The sequence below is a fragment of the Nanorana parkeri genome, unplaced genomic scaffold (assembly GCF_000935625.1).
Source record: "Nanorana parkeri isolate BGI_ZX_2015 unplaced genomic scaffold, ASM93562v1 scaffold69, whole genome shotgun sequence".
Lineage (NCBI taxonomy): Eukaryota > Metazoa > Chordata > Amphibia > Anura > Dicroglossidae > Nanorana > Nanorana parkeri.
The window spans coordinates 2,188,127-2,201,182 of NW_017306337.1; the positions used below are offsets into that span (position 1 = coordinate 2,188,127).

Below are 13,056 nucleotides of genomic sequence, written 5' to 3' on the forward strand. Positions count from 1 at the left end.
TGAAAATGGACACCCATTAAAGAATACACATTTATATTGTTGCTCCGACTACTGGTAATTGTGTTTTCTGCAGTTTTACTAATACCTTAAATTTGGTTACTGTGAATCATTGAATGTCACGCAGTCACGCTCATAGTGATAATATTAGAGGGGGAAAATACAATAAATAAATGTCTATCTATATCTAGTCTGTCTTCTGTGCTAGTCAGGTTCAAGCAGTCATTTTTATAGACCAAGCCAGAAAATGAAATGAATAATTTGACTGGTTAAGAAAAGTAGGAATTCTATAAATCTATCCTATGCTTTGCATAGAAGTTTCCCCTTTGCAGAATATAACATCCAGATGGTTACAGGCATCAAACATTGATCACGCTTACATACAATTAAAAGGAAACCCTAATCATTCATGCATTGTGTATTACGGATAAAGTTTTGTCATCAAGAGCTGCCGGATGCCCAACAAGCCAAATTAATGCAAATTAAATGTCTGCTGGACCATGTCTGCTTAAACACGACATTTTTCATTTGCACTACAAAATAGTATGTACACACTGTACTACCTCATTTGCCCTTTAATATTAAAGGATTCGTGTAAACTGAATGTGACGAATTTCCACAGAACATGTTATGTTTTTCAATAATTTGCTCAATAATTAAAGTGTTTCCTAAGGTAAGCATATTTGCTTTCCACAATGCGAGTCTCACATCTGTAGTCAACCCTTCTGTCTGTACTCTTCAGATGGTTTGCCAGACTTTTTTGGAGGGGGAAGGGAGCATGACAGAAGGTCCAAAGCCAGCCCCTCATTTCTGTGTGCTTGTCACTACAGAAACCAAAGAACAGATTCCATGTACCTGACTGTGCACACAAAGACTGTCCTGCAATGGTTCGAGCTATGAACTGCTAAAAGACTCAAATATAGTTCTTATATAAAAGAGTTTAACAAAATCCCCCATCTATGATGCAGTTACTGTTTTTAATTAAGCTTTGTTTAGTCTGCAAACATAACCAAATGCAAGTAATGCAAAAAGCTACATAGAGAAAGCAAGGCCAAACAAAAAAAATTCTACTAACAAAATAACATTTCAAATTCACATATTTATTTCTCTAAGGCATTCAGCAGAGAATCTCTTTGAGACCACAGCCGTTATTGCCTTCTAATTCAATCATACAATATGAATCAATGGTATGCCTCTTAATAAACTATTCGAAGGACAAATATGTAACGTTGCTAGGTTGTATGATCAGTCACACGCAATCTCATAGTACCGGAATGTAATTGTGCTGTGCGGCATCCTCATGATTTGTTGCTTACACACACTAGGGCTGTATTTAGCATAAAGCACTGTAGGAGCCAATGCCTAGAGCACAAGTAAGGCAGCATCAAGTCTCAAAATGTACAAACATTCTGCTAACTTTTCTCACTTGGTTTCCTCCTTTGGACATTTGTAGATCATTTCAGCAAAAGAATTCTAGTGATAATGTTGCAAAGGTGGTGTTGAAAAAAAAATCTACCTTCACCTGTTTGGAGGTCTGTACAGCTGAAAAATAGTATTCCATTTTAAAGTCGATATAAACCCAAAGACCCAAAGAAATGTTAAATTGTTTACTTTTTTTGTGTGGTGCTTGCATTTAATACAGTGTTATTGTGAACCTTCCAGCAAGGCCCAAGCCTAAGTAGCTCCTGTATTCAAATATTAGAGTAAATACTAAAGGTCAGCGCATTTTCGGAAGGCAGCCAGCAATGGCAGCCTCCATACTTCACTCTCACTGGATGGGGAAGTTGCAGGTGAGTGAGGCTTAAAGCTGCCACTTCTATTACTTTTGTTAAAGCAGTACTATCTGCGGCTTCACTACTTTGAGTGGCTGACCTGGAACAAGCAAGTAGTTTAACAAGCCGGGGTGAAGTCTTCACCTGTTCCATAAAGTATTAAATCCACTAGATGATCATCATAACCAGTCAATGGCATTTTAAAACAGGAGATCACTAATATAAAAGCCAACACGTTCTCTCACATCATGATTTCCTAACCCTGAAAGTCTCCTTCAGAATGCTTGGAGAACTGCCCATCATGATGGCATGAATACTTGGAACTGTCCAAATGAGCTCTCCTCTAACAAATTATTTATTTATTACAGGTATTTATATAGCGCCGACAATTTATGCAGCACTTTACATAGTTACACATTCACATCGGAAGAGACACTGCCTACTACTACAAATGTGTAGGTCTATATGGCATATCTATGTTTTCAGCACCTGAGACATTTATGGGTCCAATCATTTACCAAATTGCCATTGCTGTCTATGGAAAGATAAGCACAAACAAGGAATATTTCCCAATTACAGTTTAATATCAAACAAAACAAAAAAGGTCAATAACAGTACCTCCAAGTCTGTAGCCTATCTTTATTGTGACCATGGTGTCCAAAAACCACTATACTCAAAGCCACCTAGGCTAAGCTTAGATTTGCTCCCTCTAATGTTTCATACTTCACGAAGAGTCCTTTACGAATACATATAAAGATTGGTGTTGTCTAGTGGGCACAAATGAAGAGTTTGCTTCAGGCCAGGTTCACACCTGCGCAATCCGTAACCGTGCAGCAATCGAGCGCGATACCACGCAGATTGCTGTGAGGTCATAGAGTCACTCACTACTTCCAGTCGCGCTGGTGGTGCCATTATTTTCTAACGGTACCCTAGTCGCACCTGGCGGATTGTGCAGTTTCACGATGCAATTCCGCCTGTGCAATTGAACACGCAGCTAAAAACAGCTGCGTGACGCAAAAATAAAAAAGTACATGTACCTTTTTTTCTGCCATTGCCATGCAGATGTAAATACCATAAAGTAACCCGCACTCCATTTGTAGATTGCAGTCAATCTCCTTTATTGACTGAACATGTCACATAAAGCGACGTTTCGGGACCAGGCAGTCCCTTCTTCAGGCAAACAAAAGTGTGATCACCAACACAAAGTGCAAACATATATACATAAAATGGAGGGAAACTTACCAATTAGCCAATCACACAAGTTCACCAAAGTGTGTACCTCCCACTCAAACGTCATGACGTATTTTTAGCTCTCTCCTGATAATACTGCATAATGTCTAAAGCAACTTTTACAACAATGCCTATATAGTGTACCTTGTGCAATCATGACAGTCTGTCTCCTTGATACATCCGTATAGCCGCTGTGATAAAATCACAGCCTCCCATACAATCCTGTGAACCAGGCCCCTGGTTCCGCCCCACACATGATATCATGCGGAAATGGGCGTAAAAATGAGTCATGGCAACATGGTTAAACAACTCCTGCTGTCAGTGAGATCATATTGGCTCTATGGGCACGTGCGCCACAGCCTATCATGACCGTGCATGCGCAGTGCCTGTAGTCATGTGGAAATGGTCATAAAATAGGCGCAGACAAAAGGTATCCTGGCAACTTAGTAAACAACTCTCCTTGTCAGTGCAACTCTATAGGCGCCGTGCGGATGTAACCCCCATTAAAATGGGGCCACGTGGCAACTACCGTGTGCACTGCACACTATCGCGCGGGCCCGGGATGCGCGTCCTGGACAGTTCCAGGTCTGAACAAGCCCTCAAATACAAGATTTTGATTAGAAAAAAAAAGTGCACTTCTGGGTGTTTGAGGGGCAAGAGACTTGCACTTCCATACAGCGTACAGACCTTTGTTCTTTTTTTGGTGCTTGAAGTGAACACGCGGATGGTGCCGTGTCATGATACAATCAATAAGCAGGAATCACAACACACACACACACACTATCTCAGCCACCTTAGCAGTCAGGTCTCCAGATTGCTCTCCAAACCCATATATCCTCTCTGCCAAACACCAACCTTTTTCCTGCCATACGCCCTGAACTTCTAACGCCAACCTTAAAAATTTACCCTATGCCACCCATTGCCTAAATTTTAACGGTAAACCATATTAGTATGCAATCCATCAAACATTGTAAATATTAACCTTAAATACAATGTATCCATACAAATAAAAGCCAATAAGCAATATAAAAAGGTGTATGAAAAAGGGAGTATACCATTTTTAATAGGCTTGTACATGTTTCTCCCACTGAAACAAATTTTAGAAACAGACAGAAGCAACAGTAATAATAAGAGTCACCATCCACTAACACAATGCTAGAAGTAGTGGATTGTGTCAGCGCTGGGGCTGATTTGCTAGAGCAACATGGCAAAGTTTTAGAGGTATTTGTCTTCTCTGTGAAGTCAACAGTAGTCAAAAAAATCTTAGACACAAAAAACAAAACGTAGAGCACAGCCAAGCTTAGGTGGCTGCACGACACTTTCTAAACTTAAAACACAGACTTTTCCTAATCGTCCAATGCTGGGCTGTACAAGTGGAGCAGACAGTACAAACACTTTACTAGCCAACCATAAACTCGAATGTTAAAGTTTCTGTGAAAGGTAAAATGATGTCTTCTTAGGTGCACATCTTTAGGATTCATTTTCTCTTTATGAAAATTACTGCCTGTTCCATGACAGCATATATCATTTTATGCAGTCACCACCAATGAAAAGTAGGCCCTGCTCACACCAATGCACATTGTGAACGCGCGTCAAACTTACATGTTTCAGGAGGAAAGCACTGCTACTTCTTGATGTGCACTACAACCTTTAAGCCCTATTCACACTAGGGTGTATCATGAACACGTGTCAAACGTGTAAACTTCGACACGTGTTCACAAAACATGCACATGTGCAGGGGTGCACAATTCCTATTGCCTGATGCCCAGTTCCATGACCCGGGCAGGTGGTTTTTTTTTTGTACATCTAGCCCTGTTGCGGACAAGCAGGGCTACATGTAGAGCGGGGGAGCCACCGCTCCTTTTGCACAAGTAATCAGCCGCCCAGGGTAAAGCAGGCTGCTACAGACAACTTGTAGCAGCCTGCTTAACCCCAAACGTGGTTTTTCCCTGTGAACACACAAATGCGCAGGAAAAACCCGTGGCATGCATTTCACCAAACTTGCATCATGTACTTTTCCACGGCTGGTGGGCGTCCAGGGACCCAATGCGGACGCCCCAATGCCAAACATGGGAAACAAAGTCCCATAAACTTGCGCAAACACGTGTTCCTGCGACGCGCATCTCCGCTACACCCTGGTGAGAACAGGGTCTTAAACATTTAAAAAACTGCCTCCAACACTCACGCATCTGACATGTAACTATATTACACATATATTTTGTAGAAGTCTATTTACATAGACTTTATTTCCCTCGTTTGTTGTGGGTCCCTATTAGGTCCCTGAACGTGTGCCAACCGCAGAAAAGAAGTACATGTGGCAAAATTGGTGACAGGTGTTCCATATTTTTCCCCACGCGCAAATTTACGGGGAGAAAACCACGTTTGCTTGGCCACGTTTGGGGGTGCCATTAGCTAGTAATGGCAACTCAAGTGTGTTCCACGTTTGGCACACATTCACAATACACAGTAGTGTAAACGGGGCCTAGGAGGCTTTTTCACAACATATACAGTTCATTGCAGTGTTTTGCATCCTGGCCAACTCACTGCGTTCAGGGGCGGGAGGGGGCGTCACGCCCCCTCCAGAACGCAGGCCTGCGTTGCGGTCCAGTGCGCATGCGCTATTTTTTCCCGATCACACTGGACCGGAACGCAGGCATTGTTGTGTCCGTGTTCTGGTGCAAGCGATAGCACTGCGGGCAGCGGGGCGTGGCTGCGTTGCCATTGACTTCAATGCACTGCCACTGGAACGCACTTTATATAGTGTTAACAAGCCCTCAAAGTTTTAGGGAATATCAACTAGTAGCAGCGTTCCCCCCTGAAACATGTATATGGAGAGCTGCCTGCAGCTCTGGACATGCTCCAAGAACTCATGTTGCTGCGGAATTATACACCGAAGGACAAACTTCTGCTTTTGAACTTCACCACAAATCCAAATCAGTGAAGGCATGTTGCAGGAAACCTAATCTTTTACCTGGCAAAAAAAAATTGTTTATGGGAAGGAGGGAGTTGACACATGAAGATCATACACTTACAGCAAAGTTAAAGGAATGTAGGAAATCTGATCCAAACAGCAGCCCATTGTAATATAAAACTCGTACGATACCTCAGTCATTAATACCTTTCCACCCCACTCTGATTCACTTTGTGTGAAAAAAAAAGATAGCAATAGTTAAGCAAAATCAATTTTGAAACTTTAATCTGACTTTCTAATCGTTGATGTGGTCAAATTGATGACCGATTTCAACTGCAGTGATTGGAAGAAAAAAGAAATCGAAGCAGCATATTGGAAAACTTTTCTTGATCGATCAACATTCTAACAGTAAATGTGGTTTTTGTTCAGGGAAACTCTATTCATTCCAAAATCGAATGATAGATTAAAAAAAAAAGACAAATCAAAGACGACAATCAAATGACATTTTGAACAATAGCCAAGTCTCTGATGGCATTATCGAATCTTGTGATGGGATTTTTTTGTACGAATGTTTGTAAATCTACCCTACTTCAACAACCAAGTTGAGCATTTTCTTCATTCCATACAACTCAAAGCCTCCAGAAATAATATTCTCCATTAGATAAATTACAATAAAAATTATTTTGGTAATAATTTCCTATTATGCCATACGCCTCTAATAGCCTGCAGTTGAACAGACAGCATATGTTGTAGCAGCAGCGTTCACCACTGTTTACATTTGGCAGGAAGACTTGAGTTACTTTACACCCCCCCCCCCAAACTCTTCCTGGGTGTCTTACACATCAATGCTGCCTTCTGTAGTTGTGCTCGCTCTCCGTCAGACAAAGGGCCTGGGCAGAGCTTCAAGGAGTGCTTGATGAGAACACTGCCATTGTATTCACCCCCATCTAGCATCTGATGCAGATTTCATACTGCCGTCCGTATCAAACAACTTGCATCATTCCAGCTTATATCATCATTTCCCAAAACCCATCACATTTTTCATCTTCGGGAATATGCAGTTTTCAGATCACGGCAGTGCTATTATCTAATCCTACAGAACAATGAACTCGTGTCCCTTAGCAAGAAACGTCTGGACTTACTCTCCCTGAGTCGTTTGTCAGCACATTGCTACTGTAATTAGTTACAAGGCCAGCCATGTAACAATTTGTACATGTAAATTAGGGTTTACCTTTCTCATTTTAATGAGTCAGGAGAACAGAAAAGGCAGCTGGCAGCAGACAAGATTCACCAAAAAATGCTGAATTTACTTCCGGCTGCCCACTGCCAGCAGACATACTGCTATAAAAACACTGAAGAGCAGTCTCCTATGCCGACTAGAAGTTAGGAAAGCCAGCACAGCATTTTAGAAAACCTTAAAAATCCGTCTGATATTCCAAATACAGGCTGAGCTCTAATGTTTGTTGATCTAGGAAGGACACTACATGGTTAGCGCATCTATATGATTGTCATGGGGCATTATCAGAGATTGTTTATACAACCGAGTGCCTTGGGGCTTGAACATCAATTGCATCTGTTATCATAGTTTACGGGGCGGGGGGCAAATATTATGGAATTCAGGAGCCAGTCTGCCAATCCAAGAGCCAGCACAATTATTTTTAGGAGCCAGCCCTATTGACGACAGCTAGAGAAAAACCTCAAAAGTTATGCGCCAGATGTAATTTTTAAGGAGCATTGGCGACCTGGCTCCTGGGATTTGTCCAGCACTGATTTAACAATACATTGCCACTAGAACACACATTATGCTTTAATAATGTCAAATTAGAAGGATAAGAGACAACCAAACCTAATAACTAGGCTTCAATAAACAAAAGGAATTTTCAAACACTGCCCGATAGCCTCAAAATATTTAGTGATTTATTAGAAAGGAGAAAAAAAAAAAAAAAAGGAAAAAAAGAAAAGGAGAGAAAGAGAATGGCCTCATGCAAGAAAATGCTACATCACCACTACCTTAGTCACCATTCACACCATTGACAAAGTTTCAGCGTTTTTTATACATTTTAGAGGCGTTTTCTGTTCAGACGCATGAGCGTTTTAAAGCTCATTTTCAATTGTCCACTACAAAGCAGTCTCAGCTGCAAAAAAACCACTAACAAGAAAAGCGCACAAATGCGCGTTTCCATTGACGGCTATAGAGCAAAACAAGTTGATAATCATCACAAAAGAAGCTCATGTACTATTTTGAACAACTGGCATATTGTTACACGCGTTTCCAAGAACAGCCCCCATAGGAATACATGAAATTTTGATTTGCATGTGTTTCAGCGCAGAAAAAAAGACAACAAAGCGCCCTAATGTTAACGGGGCCTTAAGCTCACCATATACATTACAATCTGATTGTACAATCTCTATTAGATCCAACAACAACAACTATGTAGTACAAGGGTCTGCCTTGATTGTACGATTAGATCATAATGTGTATGGTGGCTCCCAGATGTACCAACAAGTACGCAGTTCAAGGGCCTCCCTGAATGAATACAAACTGATTGGATAAATTAGGCAAGTCCTCATATAACATGGTTTCGGTACATCTAAAATTGATGGTACGCAGATTGCATGGTCAGACTGCAACGTGTATGGCAAGTCTTAAACTCAATACATATTACAATCTGACTGTACAACCTCTAAAAACTTTGTAGTGCAAAGGCCTGCCTGATTGGATCTAAATTTGTTAGATTAGGAAGGTCCTCATAATACAGTTTCAGAAAATCTAAAGTTGATTGTGGTTGTATGGTCAGATTGTAACGGGTATGGTGACCCTTAGTGATCTTTTGTCTCTTTATTATCACTCACCCAAAGTCATCGTCCATAGACTTGAAGAAGAACTTGTAGTTGGGTTTGTTCAGCACCCCCTTAAAATCCGCCAGAGTCACCCGCTCAGAGGGCACAGGCAGCTTGACCAAATAGGGGGTCTCCTGTTCATCCAGGTGGTAGATAACCTTTGTCTCCCCCATGGTGATCCAGCCGGGGTGAGGGGAGCACACAGGGACACTTTGCTTTCCCCAGGTGTGGGAAGGGGCCCAGCCCCGCTGGCTGTCATTCAAGGCAGGCCATGAGAAGAAAGGGGAGACACACTGTGGCCGGGTGACACCCCCCCTCTATGCCCCACACTGAAGCTTCCAGACTGTCTGACCAGCCACTAACAGGCGTCGTTGACCCTCGGAGGAGTCTGGGATTCCGTCCGGCCGTACACAGGCCTGCAGTTCTCCGTCCGCCTCGTCTTCCCGGCCGGTCACTCGGTGTGTTTCTGTCACTCGGTTCCAGTCTCTTCACAGCCACGCATGCGCAGAACTTGTAAATCCCAGCTGCTGTCTGCGCATGACCAGACGAGCCGAGCCGCATAGACTGGTCACGCCTGTTCTTATCACGTGACCCGGATATCCTCCCGTGTCCGAGCAGCTGATGTTTATACTAATGGTGCTGTATGAGCAGAGGGAACCCGGAAGGTGAAACATTCTATAATAAAAGCCAACGCTAACAAGTCATATTCACACTATTACCTAATTCGAGGTGATAAGATCTGCTTCACGGGCGTCAGTATGTAAAAGGTGGTGTGGTAAGTGGTGGTGACCTGCGATGGCGAACTGTACGGGGAGGAGGTGAGCTCTCCTTCCCCACCATCTATCTGTTTCACCAAGGAGGTTAGTACTAGGTTGGGTCTCCTCTCCATTTTGTTGTACGTGGGAGGTCGGAGGGTGTATATTTAGGGGTATGCTTGTTGCACCGTTTCTCAACATTCAATTAGACTTGCCAACTATTATTTCACATATATTACTAATGGAGACTGCTCTTTATGCATACATGAATAGCTAATAGTTTTGAGCTTTCCTACATGTGATAAAACTATTATTTTTATTGTTGATTATCTTCAGTTAAAGTGACATTAAACCCTCAGATTTTTTTAACATAAGCCAATACTGTAATGTGTGCCTTATTGTAATCCATAGTTGTTTCCCTTCTCTTTGCTGCTCTTCCTTTTAAATCCTCATGTCTTCTCATGCTTGGGGAGAACTTCCCTTTTCAGCTCAGGGCCTCTTCCTGTAGTGCTGGCTCAGGTTACAAGCCTATAGAAACGTATACACAGACACTGTGTATCGATTTCCTGAGACAAGGCAGTCTGCTGCAAAACAGAAGTTCTCCCCCAGTATGAGAGCAGATACAGATTTAAAAGGAAGAGCAGCAAAGAGAAGGGGAGACAACCATGGATTTAAAAGGAAGAGCAGCAAAGAAGGGGAAACAACCATGGATTACAGTAAGGCACACATTACAGTATTGTTTTATGTTAAACAATCTGAGGGTTTAATGTCAATTTAAGTGTATCAATAGTGGCAGTCTGTGGTAGGTAATCCATATATTCTCCATTTGACCTTGTCCTGTTTGCTGTTTGATATCTGAAACCGGTGGACTGACCATTTTGGCACTGCCCGAGGGCCCATAGCCTTCCCCCAGGGTTGGCACTTATCTGGAATTCACCCTTGCGATTTCACAGTCCTGTATGTGCTGCATCCGGGTTTCAGGCCAGCTGAAACCTAGATGCATGATGTCAGGCAGACGGGGACAACCACCAAGTCCTGGTGTTCCAACTTGAATGCAACTTGCTAGGATACACAGGTTTGAAAGATCATGGCCTAGAGCAGGGGTCTCAAAGTACTGGCCAGTGAATCGGTTACTTTTGGCCCGCAGGCAGGGCCATCTATAGGGGGGTGGAGGTGGCCCTCCTGTACCAGGCTCAGGTCAGCAGGGGGGTCTGGGGATAGAGAGGGGGCTCTTACCTCTTGCAGCAGCCAGGGGCCCGGTTAGGGTTGCCACCTGTCCGGGATTCACCTGGATCATCCGGGTTTTGAGTCCTGTATGCGCTTGTCCAGGTTTGAGGCCAGCTGAAAACTGGACACGTCATGCGGACAGGGGCAACAATAGGGTCCTGGTGTTCCAACTTGAGTGAATGGAGGAGGCACCGTGCACAAAGGGACGCTGGCGTTTAGCGCAAGGAGGTGCCAAACACAGGGTGTAGATAAGTCTTTAAGGACACAGGGGTTCTGCTTCAGGCAGACTTCTTTCCTCGCTCTCTCCCCTGGCTGTCTCTGCTCGTGCTTGCTCTCCCATGGCTATCTGTCTTCACACCCACCAGACTTTTTAGCAGATGTTGTCACTGTTCTGGCTCCATGATGATTATGTGACCATATCAAGTAAGACATTTTGATGTTGTACATTTATATGAATGCTAAATGTTTATTTTCTATATTAGAATTAGTACTTCTACCAGCTCCTGATGAAGCGAAACATATATCCAAGAAATGCATTGAATCAGCTTTATCCAATGGCCCTTACTTCAATGAGCAATTAAAATATACTGAGGAGTATGGTTTGATACCCTCTTGAATGTACTTATCCACAAAAGTATATGCCTCTGAGTTATGTATACCTATATTGGGATGTGGTATCCCATATAATCAACCCATCGAGTATTGGGGTACATAGTCTTGTCAGCTCTAATATAGCATAGACAGGTTAAACTAGAAATAAAATGCACAGCTGCCTTTTTATAGGTAAAAATGTAATGCTGGAAAATTCTGATGTTTGCACTTGATAAGAATATAAGGTTATAAAGGGTATTTAAAACTGACAATTTTTTTTTTAGACTTTTTGTCCTTTTAATTTTATCTAGTGATCCTGCCAGTAATACACTTCCTAGGATGACATCATTTACTCAAAGTTCTGTATCCATTGAGAAGCAGCATTCCACCTTTAGGATAGAACGTGTTAGGCTTATAGAACCCCCCATCATTGTCTTCATAACATAGGGGAGTTTGTTTTTTAAATTTATTAGAGGCAACTGGGAAGGCGTAATATCCCTGCAAAGTGCACAGGTACTTGTGAGCTCACTAGACTGTCTAAATACAAGAAGCATCTATTCTTACTTGAATCTTGGTGTACTTCATCTATTTCTTCCAGATTCGTTCAGTTTTCAAGTGTGAAACTTGACCTCTGTATAGCAGCTTCCTATATTAAAGGTTGGTCACTGCTCTCTATCTGTGCTGATTTTTTTTTTTTTATACAATAAAGGATTTCTAATGCTGGAATTGTTTTCTTATTTAATTTCACCTTGGAAACGTTTTATCTATGCACCGAAGAAAGGATGCAGGGCATTCCTCAGTGGTGATATGTGTTTTATTGTTTGAGCCTGTAGTGGGTGGACTTGCTGATTACTGTCTCCACTTCTGCTCTTTGCACAGGCTATGTGCAGCTCAGGGATGACCACTACTTTGAAGCAGTAATAACTGGGCTCCTGCATAGTGCCTTTATAATCTCTTGTGGCTATTGAGGATATATTTAAATTAACGGTTTTCTGCTTGTTTAGTTTTAAACTTGAAACAAATCTATTGCAATATTAATGCCTAATTCATTAAAGGAGAGATATATATTTAAATATGGAACCAGAAAACATATTTTCTGTATTTTTCATTGCTACCAGACCTCTCTCCTTTGTGTCACTTTCTTTGCTAGGGGGACAGCGCTAGGCCAGTCGTAAAAAATAATGGTGTGTTGTCCACCTCACATTTGGGTTTATTTGCGTATACAGCCAGAGAGGAACGTCTGATACTAAAAGAATGAAGAAATCATCAGCACTCCTGGGTTCTAAGAATGTCACACTTTAAAATCCAATCAGGTCTCACAATGTAGGTCAATAAACAAGGTCTGACATTCTTGGAACCCAGGAGTGCTGGTTATTTCTTCATTAATGTGCTTGCGGTGGTCACCACTGCACCCATTTCCAGCTTTTGAACTGCTTATCTGTTTGGAATGCGATGGTTTATAGTCTGAACGTTGATACTAAAAGTCTCTAAGAACCCCAAAAGTTTGAGGTGTTCACATGACTCGCAACAATTAAGGTCAAAATGCATGCATCTACAATTAGAAAGAGTGCACCAATTCAGCCTGCATGCAATGTTGCTTTAAATATTCTTTCTGGACAGCAGTTTGCCAATGAACATAAAGACCAGACCCTCTGGAACAGAGGTAGCCAAACTCTGGCCCTCCAGCTGTGGTGGAACTACAAATCCCATGAGGCATTGCAGGATTCTCACA

The 13,056-nt window shown here is 42.2% G+C and overlaps 1 protein-coding gene across 2 annotated transcripts in view; it reads right to left on the reverse strand.

Annotated features, from left to right (window-relative positions):
- DVL3 (dishevelled segment polarity protein 3) overlaps window positions 1-9,081 on the reverse strand; it is an 80,060-nt gene extending 70,979 nt beyond the window's left edge. For both annotated transcript variants that reach the window (XM_018576541.1, XM_018576542.1), the window contains exon 1: window positions 8,764-9,081. In XM_018576541.1, coding sequence (XP_018432043.1) covers window positions 8,764-8,924 — 161 coding nt within the window. In that variant the 5' untranslated portion in view covers window positions 8,925-9,081. The remainder of the gene's footprint in view (window positions 1-8,763) is intronic.
- Between the last annotated feature and the right edge of the window lie 3,975 nt (window positions 9,082-13,056).